Source organism: Schistocerca nitens, chromosome 10 (genome assembly GCF_023898315.1).
Source record: "Schistocerca nitens isolate TAMUIC-IGC-003100 chromosome 10, iqSchNite1.1, whole genome shotgun sequence".
Classification (NCBI taxonomy): domain Eukaryota; kingdom Metazoa; phylum Arthropoda; class Insecta; order Orthoptera; family Acrididae; genus Schistocerca; species Schistocerca nitens.
The window spans coordinates 52,219,337-52,241,117 of record NC_064623.1 but is presented as its reverse complement, the minus strand read 5'-3'; the positions used below and the strand labels follow the sequence as shown (position 1 = coordinate 52,241,117).

Sequence of the window (21,781 nt, the reverse complement as noted above, 5' to 3'; positions counted from 1 at the left end):
AACAGTGTTTGTAGGTATTTTGCGTGACTTTTCAAACTACTTCAGGAAGTATGATAACTGACGAGTTGTTTTATCCTAATGGTTATGTAATAAAAAAAACTGAGTGGAAGGATCAACCACCGAACTGAAACAGGACGTCTTGCGACGTCCGCAACGACCAAAAACACAACGATGATAACGAACAAAAAATGCAAAAAAAAGGTTATGGTGTTTGGTGCTCAATATTTTCTTTATTTAAAAACAATTTCGAAGTGTCTTACTTTATGAATTTTCTTCGTTTGAATGTAATTTTTTGAAATTTCTAGTGGCAACTAGTATACGCTGTGGACTTTTACCTCTGCAAACTCTTCAATATTTCGTGCAATGGTTTACTATATTTAATGCTGTACAATAACTGCGTTGAACATCGAAACAAAATTAAGTCATTTAAGGGGGGAAGGAATCAGTCAAGAAGACGTGTAAAAATCAAAGTTTTGGGCCAAATACTTTTTGTGAAATCGAATGATAAGTGTGTCGAAGCAGTCGGAACACCACGTGTTTGCACAGGTGAGCAGTGCAGTGATGACAAAATCGCGCACAGCGCGGAATGCGGGGAGCGCTTCTCAGAAGCAGCGAAAGGGTTAATGCGGCCGTGGTAGCTTTACTTCATAAACTGCGCGCTCCCCTCTAAACGTAAGTTTGCGAACTATACTATACTATGGCGCTGCTTCTCTTGGCGCGTGCAACTGACAACGCCCGAGTCTGGGCGGGCATGCGCGAGCCGCCAAGATAAAAGAATTGAACTATAATTCCGTCCCGGGGGGTATGGGGTGGCGGCAGGAGGGCATCCGGCCGCCCCATAAACATTAACATGCCAAATCCGATTAACGATGGCTGACCCTGCGTAACTACGGGACAAGGCTCAAGCTATAGAAGTTAACCGAAAATAAATGGGCAATCCTCTGGGGGTTTTTCCATGCGAAACGGGTCTTTCACGCTGGTCCGCGGCGCAATGTGGACAGAACTTTTAGTCCACCTCAGTAGTGCCGCGTGCGAGCAGGTAGTAAAACGATTAGACAGGCCCCGCTTAATGTGTCACGCATTCCTCTGTTGCTATCACGGCGGCAGGGGTACCGCCTCAGCTATTCTGTGCAGCGAGCGATTTTACGGGTAGGTGGGAGCAGATCCGCGGACCGCAGGGCAGTGGTTTCCACGCAGCGTGTACGCTGCGGCACAGAGCGTGTGTGCTGATAACACAGAAATCGCCGGACCAGAGCGGTGTGCGGCGCATCAAAGCCCGTCTGTCTGCAAACAGCTGATGGCGAATGCTGCCGCGGCGCTGGGCGCATCGATAGCGACTGGCCACTGTATACACAATCATCTGTTCGCAAAGTGAGGTCGGGCACTGCGCCGTTTAGAAAAAACAAAAAAGCAAATCAAAGCCTGCCAGACAAAACACACACACACACACACACACACACACACACACACACACACACACACTTGTGCTTGGTCAGAGGGGGGACGAGGTTGGGAGTGGGGATTCGAATCGCCTTTTGCAAACACATTGTTGTTGTTGTTGTTGTTGTTGTTGTGGTGGTGGTGGTGGTCTTCAGTCCTGAGACTGGTTTGATGCAGCTCTCCATGCTACTCTATCCTGTACAAGCTTGTTCATCTCACAGTACCTACTGCAACCTACATCCTTCTGAATCTGCTTAGTGTATTCATCTCTTGGTCTCCCTCTACGACTTTTACCCTCCACGCTTCCCTCCAATACTAAATTTGAGATCCCTTGATGCCTCAGAACATGTCCTACCAACTGATCCCTTCTTCTAGTCAAGCTGTGCCACAAACTTCTCTTCTCCCCAATTCTATTCAATACCTCCTCATTAGTTATGTGATCTACCCATCTAGTCTTCAGCATTCTTCTGTAGCACCACATTTCAAAAGCTTCTATTCTCTTCTTATCCAAACTATTTATCATCCATGTTTCACTTCCATACATTGTTACAATCCATACAAATAGTTTTAGAAACGACTTCTTGACAATTAAATCTATACTCGATGTTAACAAATTTCTCTTCTTCAGAAACGCTTTCCCTGCCATAGCCAGTCTACATTTTATATCCTCTTTACTTCGAACATCACTAATTTTGCTCCCCAAATAGCAAAACTCCTTTACTACCGTAAGTGTCGCATTTCCTAATCTAATTCCCGCAGTATCACCCGACTTAATTCGACTACATTCCATTATCCTTGTTTTGCTTTTGTTGATGTTCATCTTATATCCTCCTTTCAAGACACTGTCTATTCCATTCAACTGCTCTTCCAAGTCCTTTGCTGTCTCTGACAGAATTACAATGTCATCGGCAAACCTCAAAGTTTTAATTTCTTCTCCATGGATACCTATAGTAATGTTTATTCTCCCCGCGTTGATTATCTCCACCACTTTACTATCATCTGTAAGAATTCTGCCTTTTCCAACTTAAAAATCAATGTTAATATTGGCTACAAACTATTCCATTATATTTTCTTCTATCAACTAATCAGTGCTATTGCTGGAGCAGTGCCATCAATGTCTTTTCTTCCCCCAATTCTATTCAGTACCACCTCATTAATTACTCCATGCACCCATAAAATCTTCACCTTTCTCTGCAGCAACACAATTTAAAAGCTTCTTCTCTCATCTTGTCTGAATTGTTTGTAGCCCACGTTTCACATTCTTTCAAGGTCAAACTGCAGTCCGCATGCGGCCCTAACCAAATACTCGTCACTGGACGAGCATTCGGGAGGATAGTGGTTCAAACCTGGGTACCGCCACCGCCTTCCTGATTTAGGTTTCCCGTGATTTCCCTAAATCGCTTCAGGCAATGGTTCCTTTGAAGGAGCACGGTCGACTTCCTTTCCCAACCTTCCATAATCCGGCGAGACCGATGACTTCGCGAAGTACTCGTGCGGTCCGAGGTTGGCAGTCGTATGTTATAAAATGCATCTAACAGCCAACAACAAAACCCAAAAACGTCAACTACCCGACACACACATACTGAAGAGCCAAAGAAACTGGTACACCTTGTAATGTCTCTTGCAGCGGTCTCTCCGCGATATTTTCAGAAATTTTATAAATTATATAACTCAGTACATATCTCGAAATATCTCTTCTTATCTTACCGATTCCTAAACTAATATACGATGATTATCAATACAAAGTAGTTTCAAGCCCTATTATTCCTTGGAGCGTCCATTTACTCCATGGAATAGCTTCTCTGCTATCTATGTTTTCTCTTATGAAAAGAATGAAGGAGATCTTGCCGATTAGCCGTGAAAGAACGAAGATGTATATGTATGTATTGTTGAGCTAGTCGCCATCTTCATGAGATTCTGTATGAGAAGGAATTTAATACATGAACTAAACTAAAGTAAGTGTTAATCAAAATATCCACGGGTGTGCTGCCGGTCCTGTGAACGTGCCGGAACGGAGATCCGTACGCTATGGCTGCTCAGAGGGAGAAACTCAAGAATCACATAAAGTACGTGTGTTCGCGTATTATTTAACTGATTATTATTGACAGTGTCTGCTTACTACGCTGTGTTGCACGGGATCAGTGGGGAACGTCTGATTTACACTGGACGAACCTGCCGTTTTGTATGCTCAAGGTATCCAGCTGATTACTTTCAATAAATAGGCTAGCACGGTCTTACCAGCAGATCTCCGGTCTTCCCCCATGTGATCGCCGAAAGTTAATAATTATTACAAATATTTTCAGGAGATCGACTGACAATTTTCGTCGCACCGAGACTTCGAAATTGCTTCACTGCCTTATGGAATTTAAGTTAAACTCAATTTAATCAGGACAGAACAGTATGGAACTGTGTGGATGTGATAAGCCAGCTTTGTGAATTAAAATTCCCTTTTACTATCCTGATCAGTGAAGCCAAATCAGGCCGGTGTGTGAGAGGTTTTGTCGGCCGTGGTGGTCTAGCGGTTCTGGCGCTGCAGTCGGGAACCGCGGGACTGCTACGGTCGCGGGTTCGAATCCTGCCTCGGGCATGGGTGTGTGTGATGTCCTTAGGTTAGTTAGGTTTAAGTAGTTCTAAGTTCTAAGGGACTTATAACCTAAGATGTTGAGTCCCATAGTGCTCAGAGCCATTTTTTTTTTTTTTTTTTGAGAGAGGTTTTTAAATTTTAGATCCCACAAAAAGTATTAAAACCTGCCTACTATTCTGTATGGCCAACCCGATCACGCAGAAGTGGCGCTACACGACGTGGGCTTGGACTGCTAATGTCTGAAGTAGTGCTGGAGGGAACTGACATCATGAATCGTGCAGGGCTGTCCGTAAGTCCGTAAGAGTACGAGAGGGTGGCGATCTCTTCTGAACAGCACGTTGCAAGGCATCCCGGATATGCTCAGTAATGTTCATGTCTGGGGAGATTGGTGACCAGCGAAAGTGTTTAAACTCAGAAGAGCATTCCTGGAGCCAGTCTGTAGCAATTCTGGACGCGGGGGGTGTCGCATTGTCCTGCTGGAACTGCCGAAGTCCGTCGGAATGCACAATGGACATGAATGAATGCAGGTGAACAGGCAGGATGCTTAAGTACGGGCCACCTGTCACAGTCGTATCTAGACGTATCAGGGGAGCCATATCACTCCAACTGCACACGCCCAACAACATTTCAGAGCCACCACGAGCTTGAACATTCCCTTGCTGACACGCAGGGTCCATGGATTCATGAAGTTGTCTCCATACCCGTACACGTCCATTCGCTCTATACAATTCGAAAAGTGAGTCACCCGACCAGGTTAGATGTTTCCAGTCATCAACACTCTAATGTCGGTGTTCACAGGCCCAGGTGAGGCGTAAAGCTTGGTGTCCTGCAGTCATCAAGGGTATATGAGAGGGTCTTTCCCTCCGAAAGCCCGTATCGATGATGTTTCGTTGAATGGTTCGTACGCCGACACTAGTTATGGCCCAGCATTGAATCTGCAGCGCCGGCCGCGGTGGTCTAGCGGTTCTGGCGCTGCAGTCCGGAACCGCGGGACTGCTACGGTCGCAGGTTCGAATCCTGCCTCGGGCATGGGTGTGTGTAATGTCCTTAGGTTAGTTAGGTTTAAGTAGTTCTAAGTTCTAGGGGACTTATGACCTAAGATGTTGAGTCTCATAGTGCTCAGAGCCATTTGAACCATTTTTGAATCGGCAGCAATCTGCGGAAGGGTTGCACTTCTGTCACATTGAACGATTCTGTTCAGTCGTCGTTGGTTCCGTTCTTGCAGAATCTTTTTCCGGCGGCAGCGATGTTGGAGATTCGATGTTTTACCGGATTCCTGATATTCACGGTACACTCGTGATGTGGTCGTACGGGAAAATCCCCACTTCATCGCCTATCTCGCAGATGCTGTGTCCCATAGCTCGTGCGCCGACTATAACAGCACGTTCAGACTCACTTAAATCTTGATAACCTGCCATTGTAGCAGCAGTAAGCAATCTAACAGCTGCGCCAGACACTTGATGTCTTATATAGGCATTGCCGACCACAGCACCGTTATTCTGCCTGTTTACGTATCTCTCTATTTGAATACGCATGTCTATACCAGTTTGTTTGGCGCTTCAGTGAACATTCCACTAATAATATGTACGTAGGCACGGATGTGTCAAACAAGCCAGTACACGTACCTAGATAGCTTGTCAATTAAACCTTACTTTTGAAGCAGACGCTTTTGTATGATGCATTTTGGCACTAGTGGGAATAGCTTCAAATGCAGATAAAACATTTCTAACATTGGCTCTGCCTTTGTGTTTAAAGAAGAAAACAAGACGCTGGTCTAGGGAATAGTTAAAATGAGAGAAAAATATGCAATTCACAACGTGGTATGGAAATGTGACAGAATTACATGATTACGTCAACGTTCTGCGGATGGAGAGTGAAACGGTTAATAACTTGTTTAGCGTTACTTCACCGTCACACTGAAAAAGAAGACGCAAGTATGCGAAAATTTATTTTCTTGTACTTGGTACTATAACAGCATTAAAATACCACAGTGTGGGAACATATAGGCCACATCGTCCGCAGAATAACCAGTGAACTTGGATCTGTTTTACTTAGTTTCACTCCCGCTTGTATGTTACTATTTGCGTAAAATACTGATTTTGTTCGTAACCTCTTCTGGCGTAACAGATGGCTGGGAAAGATATGATACCTCCACGATTTTCGTAATTGTCAGGGGTATTTTGTTTTTATACTTGGTCGTAGTTTCCATAGTTGTGGAAACTCACGACAGAGGGCGATAAAGTGTGATAAAACAATTTTTTACTAAACATATACGGAGAAACGTGGAGACAAACTTAGCTCGCCATCTTTCCGTCAGTCAAAATTTCCCGCAAACACGTCAAACGCGATCTATGCTCAACAAACACGATCAACTATTTGACAAGCATAGAGAAGTGTGGAAATATTTGATCGTTTACGGGAGCCTTAACCCGGGGCACATTCCCAGTTGCAGGCTGCCTATCTAGCAGCTTGCAGGGGCAACAAAAATTTCATTTTCACTATTTCGTAGTGTTACTGACTAAATTTAAAATGCTGTCATAATCACTGGGGGAAGTGGCAACAAAACGACTATTCACGTTGGTATGTAGAATATATGAGTCTGGTGACATACCATCTGACTTTCGGAAAAGCATCATCCACACAATTCCGAAGACGGCAAGAGCTGACAAGTGCGAGAATTATCGCACAATCAGCTTAACAGCTCATACATCGAAGCTGCTTACAAGAATAATATACAGAAGAATGGAAAAGAAAATTGAGAATGCGCTACGTGACGATCAGTTTGGCTTTAGGGAAAGTAAAGGGACGAGAGAGGCAATTCTGACGTTACGGCTAATAATGGAAGCAAGGCTAAAGAAAAATCAAGACACTTTCATAGGATTTGTCGACCTGGAAAAAGCGTGCGAAAATATAAAATGGTGCAAGCTGTTCGAGATTCTGAAAAAAAGTAGGGGTAAGCTATAGGGAGAGACGGGTCATATACAATATGTACAACAACCAAGAGGGAATAATAAGAGTGGACGATCAAGAACGAAGTGCTCGTATTAAGAAGGTTGTAAGACAAGGCTGTAGCCTTTCGCCCCTACTCATCAATCTGTACACCGAGGAAGCAATGATGGAAATAAAAGAAAGGTTCAGGAGTGGAATTAAAATACAAAAAAGGATATCAATGATACGATTCGCTGATGACATTGCTATCCTGAGTGAAAGTGAAGAAGAATTAAATGATCTGCTGAACGGAATGAACAGTCTAATGAGTACACAGTATGGTTTGAGAGTAAATCGGAGAAAGACGAAGGTAATGAGAAGAAGTAGAAATGAGAACAGCGAGAAACTTAACATCAGAATTGATGGTCACGAAGTCAATGAAGTTAAGGAATTCTGCTACCTAGGCAGTAAAATAACCAATGACGGACGAAGCAAGGAGGACATCAAAAGCAGACTCGCTATGGCAAAAAAGGCATTTCTGGCCAAGAGAAGTCTACTAATATCAAATACCGGCCTCAATTTGAGGAAGAAATTTCTGAGGATGTACGTCTGGAGTACAGCATTGTATGGTAGTGAAACATGGACTGTGGGAAAACCGGAACAGAAGAGAATCGAAGCATTTGAGATGTGGTGCTATAGACGAATGTTGAAAATTAGGTGGACTGATAAGGTAAGGAATGAAGAGGTTCTACGCAGAATCGGAGAGGAAAGGAATATGTGGAAAACACTGATAAGGAGAAGGGACAGGATGATAGGACATCTGCTAAGACATGAGGGAATGACTTCCATGGTACTAGAGGGAGCTGTAGAGGGCAAAAACTGTAGAGGAAGACAGAGATTGGAATACGTCAAGCAAATAATTGAGGACGTAGGTTGCAAGTGCTACTCTGAGATGAAGAGGTTAGCACAGGAAAGGAATTCGTGGCGGGCCGCATCAAACCAGTCAGTAGACTGATGACCAAAAAAAAAAAAATCTTAATGAATGAAACCGTGTTTGTGTTTTGAGACAGGGTAAATCACGGCGCGCAAATTAAAAAAAAAAAAAGATTCAAATCGCTGTGAGCACTATGGGACTTAACATCTGCGGTCATAAGACCCCTAGAACTTAGAACTACTTAAACCTAACTAATCTAAGGACATCACACACATCCATGCCCGAGGCAGGATTCGAACCTGCGACCGTAGCAGTCGCGCGGTTCCGGACTGAGCGCCTAGAACCGCTAGACCACCGCGGCCGGCTCGCGCAAATTATCCAGACTATATTCATTCAAACTGAGATGCATGAAACGGTCTTTAATAAACGGGAGTTCTTTAAAGAACCGTGCGCGCTTATGTGTATGCGTGTGTGAAGGGAAGAAGGGCTGGTACCTTCTCAGAAAATACCTAAGTTTATATTCCATGTTAAATTTCTCTCCTTGACAAACGTTTCTCCTGCTATTGTGTGCCAGTTTTATATTCTCTCTATTTTGGGTATCGTCAGTTATTTTGCTGCCCTAATACTACAACTTAGCCACTGCTTTTAGTCATTTTCTGGTCTACTTCGCTCGCTATCGTCTGACTTAGTGTGGTTACATTCCGTAAAAATTGTTTAACTTTTGTTCATAGTCGTTTCACAACTTCTTTTCAAGCTTTTACCCATTCCGTTCTGCTGCTGTTCCAAGTCATTTGTTGTGTCTGACAATTACTACGTCACTGGCAAACCTTCAACTTTCTGTGCCTTCTTTCTCTAAGGGGAGGTTTACAATCGTTTGGTTCAAAAAATCGATTTTTAAACTGCATTTTTGGATCCATAGAAGTGTTTAGAATCCGCCCCTAAACGGTTTTTCCGAATACGGAACGGAAATGTTTATTATTCGCGATCAAACAAAAAATGCATCTGCCTGAAATCGCCCTTTTTCACGCACCAGTTTTTTTCTTTCGGAGGACGAGTTATTGTACCGGTGCTTGAGAGGAAACATACAAAATTCGAACGAAGGTTTGAGCGCGTGTGTTTGGAAGTTAGCTCCCAAGCATTTGCAATCTGGTGCGAAGACTGTGGAGATTGCTACTTTACTGGCAGTGAGCAGCTTCAACGAAGGGTATTCGGCAATTCTGAAGATCATGACAACGACGGACGTCACCCTGGGACTCTATTCGACGCAGTTCACCAAGCATTCGGACGACCACCGGATTCGAGCGGCCGAAAACCGCTTGTCACCGGCCGTACGAGCGGCTCTGGAGCAGCGCAGGATGGCCCAGATCGAGCAGAACGCCCTCTATGAGGAAGAGGAAGGACTAGTTTATGGACCCGGAGTAGGAGATTGAACGTACGTTGCATAATATTGCATTTATCTGTAGTCAAAACTTCAAACGCGTTTTTCTCGAAATGACTTTTTTTTTATCGCGCGGTATGGTAACTTCAAATCTAATGAACCGATTGGCATGATTCTTTGTATCCGACGAAGCTAACTAAATTTTCTAGCAGTTGTATCACTTTAATTCCGATCCACCAACTATAAATATTTTTACTTGGCCGACGAAGTCGAAAAATCGATGAAAATAACGCTTTTTTTTCAAATGGCCGCCATTTTGTTTCATATGGTACAAATAACTCCTAAAGAATCTTATATACTTCGCTAACGTCAACTCAATTTTGATTTCAGACGAGCCGGCTGACCTGTGACATACCGCTCGTGGAGGTCTACATAGAAATTTTGTTTCGTTCCGACGGCACTTCCGCCTTTGCTCTTCGACATTTCCGGTCGAAAAAATTCCAGTTTGTAGAGGAAGTATCAATAAACATTTTGACCAAATTTGACATTGTTATCTATAACACATCCCGAGAAAAAATTTCTCGAAGAGCATGCTTTTTTTGGGTCAAAGATAGTAAATCTCCCCTTAATGTCGCTTCCAATTTTCACCTTGGTTGCCAACACTGCTACTCTCTGTCACACTTCGCCGTAAGGGACACTCTTGGCTTGAGGGCCAAGACCTGACGCATAAAGGAAAAGAACCAAAGCTTTCAACGCCAGATGACTAACCACAGCGGGTGACAGCTGCGCCATGACCACCACCACCACCATCAAACACACGGAGACTCCGCACGCCGCACACCGCCAAAGTGGTCCGTGACGCATCGAGTGCTGACATGGCCAGAGCTAGGCAGTGGCGGCCAAGCTGCGAGGTACACAACATGCCTGTATAACTAACAGCTGTTCAGTATTTTACTGTAGATTACAGTGGGAAGGAGCGGATGGAATACCCAAACCGAACCTTTATCATATGAGGCCTGTTCGGAAAGTAAGGGGCCGTTTGCTACTTTTTAAATGTTGGCAACTCCCAGCGAAGTTGCACGACTGATAAGCGCCTCCTAGACCGTCACTATTATTGTACAATAATACTGTGCAGTACTGACAAGGGAACCTCCCCATCGCACCCCCCTCAGATTTTGTTATAAGTTGGCACAGTGGATAGGCCTTCAAAAACTGAACACAGATCAATCGAGAAAACAGGAAGAAGTTATGTGGAACTATGAAAAAAATAAGCAAGATATACGAACTGAGTAGTCCATGTGCAAGATTGGCAACATTACGGATAAAGTGAGCTGAGGAGCGCCGTGGTCCCGTGGTTAGCGTGAGCAGCTCCCGAATGAGAGGTCCCTGGTTCAAGTCTTCCCTCGAGTGAAAAGTTTACTTTTTTTATTTTCGCAAAGTTATGATCCGTCCGTTCGTTCATTGACGTCTCTGTTCACTGTAATAAGTGTATGTGTTTTGCAACCGCACCGCAAAACCGTGCGATTAGTAGACGAAAGGACGTGCCTCTCCAATGGGCACCGAAAACATTTGCTCGCAAGGTCATAGGTCAGCCGATTCCTCCACAGGAAAACACGTCTGATATATTCTATACGACACTGGTGACGGCATGTGCGTCACCTGACAGGAATATGTTGTCGACCCATCTAACTTGTACACTTGGCGAATGGGTAAAGAGATTCTTCTACCTAGCCCGATTTATGTTTTCTTGTGGATGTGATAATCACTCCCAAAAAAGTGATATAAACATAAGAGTTTGTCACATAAACTGCAACAAATGAATGCAACAGTTTCACAGTCGCACAGTTTTCGCTGTGCTCTGTCAAAACATACGTTTTTAACGTTTTCAAATTTTTCCGTGTGTAGACCGTCAAATCCTGCATGTGTCCAAGTAAATCTGAACATGTCCTGGAATTTTGAAGAGCGAAGTTGATCATGTTTGAGTGCATGAACTTTGATAATTATCTGAAAATAAAAAGTTAAACATTTCACTCGAGGGAGGATTGAACCAGTGACCTTTCGTTCCGTAGCTGCTCACGCTAACCACGGGACCACGGCGCTCCGCATTTCACGGGTTCCTTGGTGTTGCCTATGTTCCGCACGGACTACTCAGTTTGTACATTTCGCTTATTTTTTTCATAGTTCTACACAACTTCTTCCTGTTTTCTCGATTGATCTGTGTTCAGTTTTTCAAGGCCTATCCACTGTGCCAACTTATAATTAAATCTGAGGGGGGTGCGATGGGGAGGTTCCCTTGTGAGTAAGTTCTCCCTAGACAGCTCAATAAAAATGTGCATTATTTACTCTGGTACAGAGTGGCAAGCAAAAAGAATGGAACGAGAATGAAAAATCGGTGTGAAGAGAGTCAAAGATTCGCTCACGAAAGTTTGTTGAGAGGATTAAGACTAGAACATCACAGTAACTGTGCGCCCCCGGTAGCTGAGTGGTCAGCGCGACAGAATGTCAATCCTGCGGGCCCGGATTCGATTCCCTGCTAGCTCGGAGACTTTCTCCACTCAGCGACTGGGTGTTGTGTTGTTCTAATCATCATCATTTCATCCCCATCGACGCGGAAGTCGCCGAAGTGGAGTCAAATCGAAAGACTTGCACCCGGCGAACGGTCTGCCCGACTGGAAGCCCTAGTCACACGACATTTACATTTTCTATTTATCACTGTAACTTTTTTATCATAGTCAGAAAACGAAACTCTTAAAACGAGAGATGCCATTTCCACCAAGTCGGCTACGATACAGTTACTGGCAATTCTTTCGAAGACTTTAAATTCCCACGTTTGACTTCAAAGTACTTGAGACATAGTTATGATAACGTTCCATGCACTAATAGGCATTGTGAAAGATGATATTCGAGTAAGTAACACATACATTCACCCAATATCTAATCATAATTTTATTCATAATTAGCCATTAATTTAATTTTTTTTTATATCTTGCTTATGACTGGGGGCCGGTCGGAGTGGCCGTGCGGTTCTGGGCGCTACAGTCTACATCTACATCTACATCCATACTCCGCAAGCCACCTGACGCTGTGTGGCGGAGGCTACCCTGAGTACCTCTATCGTTTCTCCCTTCTATTCCAGTCTCGTATTGTTAGTGGAAAGAAGGATTGTCTGTATGCTTCTGTGTGGGCTCTAATCTCTCTGATTTTATCCTCATGGTCTCCTCGCGAGATATACGTAGGAGGGAGCAATATACTGCTTGACTCTTCGGTGAAGGTATGTTCTCGAAACTTCAACAATAGCCCGTACCGAGCTACTGAGCGTCTCTCCTGCAGAGTCTTCCACTGGAGTTTATCTATCATCTCCGTAACGCTTTCGCGATTACTAAATGATCCTGTAACGAAGCGCGCTGCTCTCCGTTGGATCTTCTCTATCTCTTCTATCAACCCTATCTGGTACGGACCCCACACTGCTGAGCAGTATTCAAGCAGTGGTCGAACAAGCGTACTGTAACCTACTTCCTTTGTTTTCGGGTTGCATTTCCTGAAGATTTTTCCAATTAATCTCAGTCTGGCATCTGCTTTACCGACGATTAATTTTATATGGTCATTCCATTTTAAATCACTCCTAATGCGTACTCCCAGATAATTTATGGAATTAACTGCTTCCAGTTGCTGACCTGCGATATTGTAGCTAAATGATAAGGGATCTTTCTTTCTTCGTTTTCGCAGCACATTACACTTGTCTACATTGAGATTCAATTGCCATTCCCTGCACCATGCGTCAATTCGCTGCAGATCCTCCTGCATTTCAGTACAATTTTCCATTGTTACAACCTCTCGATACACCACAGCATCATCTGCAAAAAGCCTCAGTGAACTTCCGATGTCATCGGCAAGGTCATTTATGTATATTGTGAACAGCAACGGTCCCATCACACTCCCCTGTGGCACACCTGAAATCACTCTTACTTCGGAAGACTTCTTTCCATTGAGAATGACATGCTGCGTTCTGTTATCTAGGAACTCTTCAATCCAATCACACCATTGGTCTGATAGTCCATATGCTATTACTTTGTTGATTAAACGAATGTGGGGAACTGTATCAAACGCCTTGCGGAAGTCAAGAAACACGGCATCTACCTGTAAACCCGTGTCTATGGCCCTCACTCGTGGACGAATAGCGCGAGCTGGGTTTCACACGACCGTCTTTTTCGAAACCCATGCTGATTCCTACAGAGTAGATTTCTAGTCTCCAGGAAAGTCATTATACAGTCTGGAAGCGAGCGACCGCTACGGTCGCAGGTTCGAATCCTGCCTCGGACATGGATGTGTGTGATGTCCTTAGGGTAGTTAGGTTTAATTAGTTCTAAGTTCTAGGAGACTGATGACCTCAGAAGTTAAGTCGCATAGTGCTCAGAGCCATTTGAACCATTTTATGACTGGGGGGCATCGTTCCCTGTATTTTGTAAGCAACAGCTCACACTTTAAGTGCAATTTGAGAACACTCTTTCGCCATACTTTGAACTCATTGTCAACGCAACCACAACAAACAGCGAAAAGAAGTTGGCAAGGATATTGTCAGTACCAGACACAGACGGATCAGTACTTCCAGGCAGCGCAATACGTTTCAAACGCGTTTTATGCGCTCAGTATTATAACGTAACCTCTCAGTCTAAGCCCTCTCCCTCCGAATTGTCCTCGGAATGTCCCCAACGGTACCGACCGACCGCCGTGTCGTCATCAGCCGTCACTGGACGCTGATATGGAGGGGCACGTGGTCAATACACCGCTCTCCTGTCTGTTGTCCGTATTCATCACCGGAGCCGCTACTCTTCAATCAAGTAGCTTCTCAACTGGCCTTCAAGCATCCCGCTTGTCAACAGCGTTCTGCAGACCCGGACGGTCGCCCACCCAAATGTTAGCCAAGCCCGACAGCGCTTCACTTCGTACGGAGGTACCGCACCTGTGTTGAAGTCGGTGTTCTTTTCTTGGGGCCCTACTTGTACATGGACCCCCAAGCAGTAAGAGTCGAGAGTAACAAGTGTTGTATTTTGCGTGTAGCGGGAAAACGATACGTTTCCGGACACGAGATCCTGCGGTAAACTTAACCGTCTTGGACTCCACTATAAACCTTCAAAGTCTGTGAAGCAAATGTAGTTACACCTTGTATATGTTTCTCTCATCTAAATAGTTTCGGTATTTGTACAGGATTAATGAAAAAGAACGCAAAACATAAACGGTTATTTTGTATAAAAATCAGGCAACGGCCTTGCCGCAGTGGATACACCGGTTCCCGTGAGATCACCGAAGTTAAGCGCTGTCGGGCGTGCCGCCACTTGGATGGGTGACCATCCAGCTGCACATGCGCTGTTGCCATTTTTCGGGGTGCACTCAGCCTCGTGATGCCAATTGAGGAGCTACTCGACCGAATAGTAGCGGCTCCGGTCAAAGAAAATCATCATAACGACCGGGAGAGCGGTGTGCTGACCACAAGCCCCTTCTATCCGCATCCTCAACTGAGGATGAAACGGCGGTCGGACGGTCCCCATGGGCCACTTGTGGCCTGAAGACGGAGTGCTTTTGTATAAAAATCGGACATTTTGGATAGAAACTGATGTCCTTATAAAAGCACAATAAAACATTCCCCATGTATTGTTGTGACATCAGAAAACTAAATGCTTCCTGCCATCTTTTATACTATGGAAACGGGGAACTATCTGGCTCAGCGCAACGAAAACAGTAATTCAATGAAGAACTGTCAGACTGTTCCTTAATCTTTCAGGCCAAACATAAAAACGATAACCATCGAATTAATACTGAAAATTTCGAAAAAATTACGTACCTTTACTATTGCATGTGTAATACCAATACAACAAAGGATTCAGCTGTTAAAAATGTATATTTGACTACAGTTATAAATGGCAAGAACTGTAACTTAGGGATCAACTTCGCATAGTGCCTAATGACAAACTCGGCTTTCCGCTCTCCGTCAAGTGACTTAAATGTTGGTTTCGCGAATTGTAACAGGCACAGACAGGGGCGTGCGCGATCTGTACCTATTTGTCGTCTAATGGCCTCTGAAAACGATAAAAAAAAAACTTCACTAGTTTGTCAAATTATATCAGTTTGCTGCTTTGGTTGAAACATTTGCCAAACATAGGCTGTGTTTGAAATGCTTGAGAGTGTCTGTCTGACGCACTGTATGACAAGATTTCGGGCGTTGTTTGTGTCAGTGTTTTGCCATGCATCAGTTTTTATTACAGTTTACCTCACTGTATCGTGAGTTTCAACAGTTCTGGAAATCATGCCCACGGATGAAAGGGAAAGAACTTTGGCAATTACCAAAATGGCGGTGTGCCTTTACCACTCATATATTATGCAGGAGGAGGTTAAGAAGAAAATCAGTATTTTACTAACACAATACAAGTGGGAGTGCATTACAACGAAAACATCTAAACCCTCCGGTTATTCCTTGCACGATGTATATGGTCACACGCTATAGAACGTTAATGAACTTTCAGAAGAGGACCACGTAGAAGAGAATGCATTTTCGGTTGAGTGGGACTTCCTTTTTCAGTACGAATATGAACTAAGTTTAAAGCCTGGCTGTCTATTCGGAAAAACTTAATGCAGTCATCAGGTTATGATTGTAATATTTCCTTTGGCAGATTTTCGTGGGTGTATTTACCTCTCAATTACAACCATTCTCTGGAGCAAAGTGTTGCTTTCTTTTTCTTCTTTACGCACGGCGCTGAAGTCACTGCGAGAAATGCGTTGTCTGGTGTCAAAATGGTATGCGACACGATTACGCACGGCGTGACAACTGCTTCAAGGCTAGATTAGGCAAACTTCGTCGGCACGTGTTTGACAAACACGTGTATAGGAGCAAATCAAACAAATTTGACCGTTTACATAGGCCTTAAGCTTCGTTGACTTTCTTTTTAGTGTGGGCAGAAAGTATCCCCTCGCCCCCTTGGTGATACATGTTACTGAAAACGCGTCGGTATTCCTAGAGTTACGGTTGCTTGGTTGCAGGTGGGCAGCCTTTCGAAGTGGGTCAGCCAGGATCGCGAGCAACGCGGCCCGGCAGAGACGGCACGGACAAGCACCTGCCAGGCCGCACTGCGCATGCGCCGCGCCCTACCCCCCACCACGCGGCCCCGACAGCGGGCCGGCTGTCCCCCTCCACGCCAGCCAGTCGCACAGCCTCAGTCGCTGCCTGACCGCCACGACGACGACGACAACAACGGACAAGCGGGCCCGCCGCCTCCTGCCGCCATGGTCTTAACAGCTCATCAGATGAGTGTTTTGTCTCGTAGCTACACGGACTTCCAATATTTTGAGGACTGCAGCGTTGCTTTTAATCGCGTAGCCTCTTACTGTCGCCGCCGAATTTAGGTTACAGTGCAACAAAACTGTTCTCCGACTGCATTTTATGTTGTGATGGCTGTAAAGTTTCCCTTAACAATTCCGATAAGTATCTACAGAGTTTTAAAGGGCACGAGGCATTCACAAGGTGAATGGGTGATATGCACCAAAACAAGAGAAAAAGCTTAGTAAATATGGGCTCTAAATCTGCATGCCTTAAGAGCTATGACCACTTGTTGAAGTACAAGGGATTTCATGGTAGCGACGATGAACAAGTACTAGTTCGTAAGATACGCACTTCACAGCCCATTTTACTAGGCTTTTTCTTGTTTTGGTCCCTGCTACCACCTTTGAAAGTTTGTCGGATTTGTGGCAAACCTCGTATATTATAGGGACGTACTGACATTTGTCTTTTTAAACATTCTTCAAGCACAACAAGGGCAGTGACTATTGTAGACGGGTCTTAGATTTACGTATTTATAAACGACGAGGCTATGACAGAGCATTTAGTTCGCACTCCCATCAGTTCATTATGCCCCGTCGTCAAAGATTCGAGACCGGATTAATAAAAAGTAGAACAGGTAAGGTGTAGTAGTGCTGGTGGTGGTAATTCTTTCAGGTGTTCCCTCTTGAGTATAACGCACAGAGCAGTAAGACACGTTATGTGAAACTACCAGAAAACTTCTCTGGCACGTTATTCAACTCGCGCGTCACATTGCTTTGTCAATTATGTCGAGGCATTGACCCTTCATGTGAATTTCTGCAGTTTGTCATTTTATTGTAACTTGGTTTCGATAGCGCTAAGTCTTGTCATCCGTGATAATTCTTTCCAGAAAGGAACTGTCCACGAGTTTCACTTCAAACAAGTCGCGACATGTGTTCATGGATCGTTGTGCTCGTTCGGGAGTCAAGGTGTGCGATTCTGCACAGACTTTTCTTCTCTTCAAAGCATTCTGTAGATTTCGAGATGTTATTCCATTGGGATTTGTGACACCACTGTCGCACGTCCATTACTTAACACTGCCTGCCCACAACTGATGGGTCGAATGTACCTCTACTGTTTACAGAAGTTAGCTGCTACTGTAGTTACTGGGCTCACGTCGCTTATACGCCAGGAATAAAAATCTCTGAACTTTTTGGATGGAGCTGTGTATAACTGTTCTATAATAATTTCTGTAGCAACGCGTTTGGAGACAAAATACATCGTCCACTTCGGATACAATAAGTCTGTCAGCACATAACATTTTCTGACTGGGTATATGTATCATTCACGATTTTAGTACGAACGACATCTCTCTCGTAATAGAGACCAGTATTCGATTGATAATTTGAAGACCAATTTTTATTCATTGGCATAACTAAACAAAAATACCTATCATGTCATCAGACGTATTCAGATCTTGCACGACAGGCAGCGAAATCACTTACGAAAATCACGAATGATTTACTGATTTTTCTGGTTGAACTGAATGTGACCGATGACGGCCGAAAAGAGCAATATTTGCTGAAATTTTGAGCAATTGTGCCAGTGAGTATACAGATTTTGGAAAAAAAAGTATCAACGGTTTCCAGGCGGAATTATCGTATTTAACTACTGCATTAAGCAATCACTTTCCTCGTTATGTAACTTACTTCATTACTCTAAGATGCAGAATGTTTTACAATGGATGCTTTCGTACACTGCAACATTTTAGTTATTTATCGCAGTAACTAGTCACCGCTCCTTGAATTTATCACCCCCCCCCCCCCCCCCACACACACACACACACAATAAAGGTGATATTAATAGATAGTACCCCGGGATTCCTGAGCAATGCCGCGTTACAACAACATTATGTATCACTAAACGGCAAATCCCGTTCCAAAGACCTTGCCAAAATACTCCACGATGGCGCTGCAGGCGCGACATTTTGAACCTTCAACTGGACGCCATTATGATTCTGGAAAGTTGAAGTGTATTGTGGTTTGTAAGGGCACAGTTCGAACATTACGTATTCATTGTTGCACATCTACAGTATTTGTTAGCCGTAACCGTACTGATTACACGTTCCAGTATATGTGAAGAAAAACAGTGAAGATTTGTGCAGCGTTTAATTCCACGGTGCGTTCGGAAAAGGAACCAACATTACCTTTCGCAGATAGTTTTGTACATTATGGACTTTTTCATAACGCATTTTCAGAAAGGATACAGCACTGACTTAAAGAATGTAAATAGTAACTGCTATTTTGGCCACTATTGGTGGACAGACGACTTAATTGACAAAATTTGGAGCACTGAACAACGACCTGCTGCAATTAGAGCCCATGCTGACGCAATAAGCTGCATTTCATTGTGAACAAACAGTTATGGAAAATTTCTTGTAGCAGGTTAAAATATCGGGAAACAGTAACTGGTTGCTGTTCATGAATTAAATTGTCTTGTAGCTACATGGTTTAGTCAGACATGTTTGTGACCTAACTCCAAGGAAGTTGTCATAAACAAAGGTCAGTAAATTTACCACCGAAGTGGCCTCAGAGACGCCTTTCTAATTGTCCTCTGTTCACAACAGACCACTTACGGCACAGTGGGGCCTTGAAATATTCATTGCAGAATATTTCAGTTAAAAGTTGCCTATTAACTGCTTCCAGGAACAACAATAATTGATCATGAACGCAATTACTGACCTAATTCAAAACTTTTTAAATGGCGTCAATCTACTTAACAACAGGTATAATCTTACAGTAAAGGTCTGACATAGTAAAAACATTACAATTAGAAACACTATTAATATTAAAGTATCTTAATTACCCAGACTATATTCATCCAGTCTTTGAGAATGAGAGCACTAAGCGACTTCTAACGAACTTTCACAAAATTCCAAACACTGAGGAAACTGTGTCGCTGACACCCCCAACAAAATAGTGTAAGGAAAAGCAGTTTATCGCTTACCAAATTTTCGCTATTCATGCAGTCAAAGGACCGCATCAGGTGTCCGATTTAATTTATTATTTCTTTACCACAGTCTCTACTCGGAACACATTTTATGGAGGGTATCCAGGTATACCACTGAATGTACCTCCAGAGTTACATCATTTTACGACACACACGTCAGGAGACATGACGTCATGAACACTGGTAAGCTAACTTAGGCTTAAGATACAGCACAAACTACTCAGACCATACCCATCTAATTTTCTAATTTTTGATTACGGGAGCATTTATCGCCTTTTAATCAGATTTAAATTTTTTCTAAATTTTCTCGCGCTTGCATTCTTACCGTCAAATGTTTAACACACTAGCTCACTTGCAAATTAGACACAAGTCTGAAGCTGTTTTATGCATAGCAATCTTTACGAAATTAGGTGATTACTGGCAAGTATTTGGTGAAAGTGAAGCAAACCAACGCCACCAGCTGCTGACGGAAGAGATTTGTGTGCTACAACTAGCAGGAATTTTACATTTGACGACCACCACTGAGAAAAGCGCCTTCTGGTGGCTGACCGGCCTGAGATTATCTCAAACAATATTCCAACCATTTGGATGGAACGATTTATAGGAGCCGCGTTAAAGTTCAAAACAATTCCCCCGTCACCTCCCAGCCGCGAACTACTCTCAGAATAATTGCGCGCGCACACCCGAATAGATACTTAAGATGCCATGTATGATCGTTGGGAGGGGTGGGGTGTGGTGGGGGTGGGGGTCGAGAATAGAGAAAAGTTCAGTTCGTCGTGCAAACTGTCTGCTGCTCAATGCACGTTGAGCCGTCCCACGAGGGTTATTTCGGACGGAGGGGACGGGAGGGTACTGGCATCACGGTACGGAGGTCGCGGCTGCCCCTTATCAGAAACGATAAGATAAGAGAGTGTGTCGCAGCTGGTACAGGCACGTATTAAAAAAAAAAAGCCTCGGCAGACACGTAACGCTGGGTCAAAGGTGTAGAATGTATGTAACTAGCACAGACTTGGGCCTTCTCTCTCTCTCTCTCTCTCTCTCTCTCTCTCTCTCTCCCACAAATGACGCAACGATTATCTCCAGCAATAGCAGACACCCATTGAAGCACCACTTTTTCTCGTAAGAATTTTGTATAAACTTAGTTTCCCTATTATTTGCATTACAGCGCTAACTAACACATCAGAAGCGGTCTCTCTTCTTAGACGGGAGTAGTAAAATGATTCTGTTTGCCTCTCGATATTGTACATTTTACTAACCCACTACTCTCATTTGTTAGTAATGTGTAGATGGGAACTTACATCATACATAACCTGGACAATATATAATCAGCATAGCATTTATGTTTTGACGACGCCATTATGGCGTAAAAAAGATCTGAGGGTGGTCATTACGGACTGAAACCGGTCATCGTCTAAAGAATTCATTTGTGATCAGAGACTGGAATAAAAAACATTTGACAGTATTGGATCACTGTTTGTGTACGGGACCATATCGCAGTTGGTATAAATATATAGCCTATGCAGTACCCCTACAGAGGAGACGTTTTTAGTGAAGATCTCGAAAAAAAAATTCTTGAGCGTTTTGATTAAAATTATTAGACAATGCTCTACTAAAATTCAGATTGACATGGGCTGTACATTTTGTTAAATAACAATGTACGGATTTTCTGTTGAAACCGAATGCGAGAAAGAAAATTGTGTGCTGTGAAAATGTGCAGTTTGGTTCTCTTTCAAGCAGTGAGTTTTAAGAGGAAACAGGGAAGTTGTATTTATGGCTTATCGACTTATGACTGGAATAGCACTATGGAATCTGAATAATCCGAAACTTCGTCACTGATGCAGCAGCTAGATAGGTCTCTCCTATACCCTTTATATTAAAGCTCCCATCTCATTTAGCACTTAATTTCCCAATCAATGTTTCGTTTGCAATAATAATAATGGCCGCTCAAGGTCAGAGAGGAGGAAGAGTGGGGAGAATGGACAGAAATTGGGAATAGGAAGAGCTGAACAGAGCCGGTGAAGAGGGATATTAGGACGTACAGACATTTCCTATGCATATTTAGTAACTGCGAAGCATTGCCGCCGCGCGTACTAAGGCTCTGCAGTCATGGACTGTGAGGCTGGTCCCGGCGGAGGTTCGAGTCCTCCCTCGGGCATGGGTGTGCGTGTTTGTCCTTAGGATAATTTAGGTTAAGTAGTGTGTAAGCTTAGAGACTGATGA

At 43.7% G+C, this 21,781-nt stretch overlaps 2 protein-coding genes across 2 annotated transcripts in view; one reads left to right on the top strand and one right to left on the bottom strand.

The window, feature by feature from the left end:
- The window catches only part of LOC126210483 (mucin-12), a 388,877-nt gene that overhangs the window by 189,128 nt on the left and 177,968 nt on the right, over window positions 1-21,781 (bottom strand). The window lies entirely within an intron of this gene.
- Window positions 1-21,781, top strand: part of LOC126209854 (uncharacterized) — a 75,674-nt gene that overhangs the window by 18,251 nt on the left and 35,642 nt on the right. Inside the window, exon 2 of the mRNA XM_049938981.1 lies at window positions 16,297-16,542. Within this exon, the coding sequence (XP_049794938.1) occupies window positions 16,297-16,542 (246 nt within the window). The remainder of the gene's footprint in view (window positions 1-16,296; window positions 16,543-21,781) is intronic.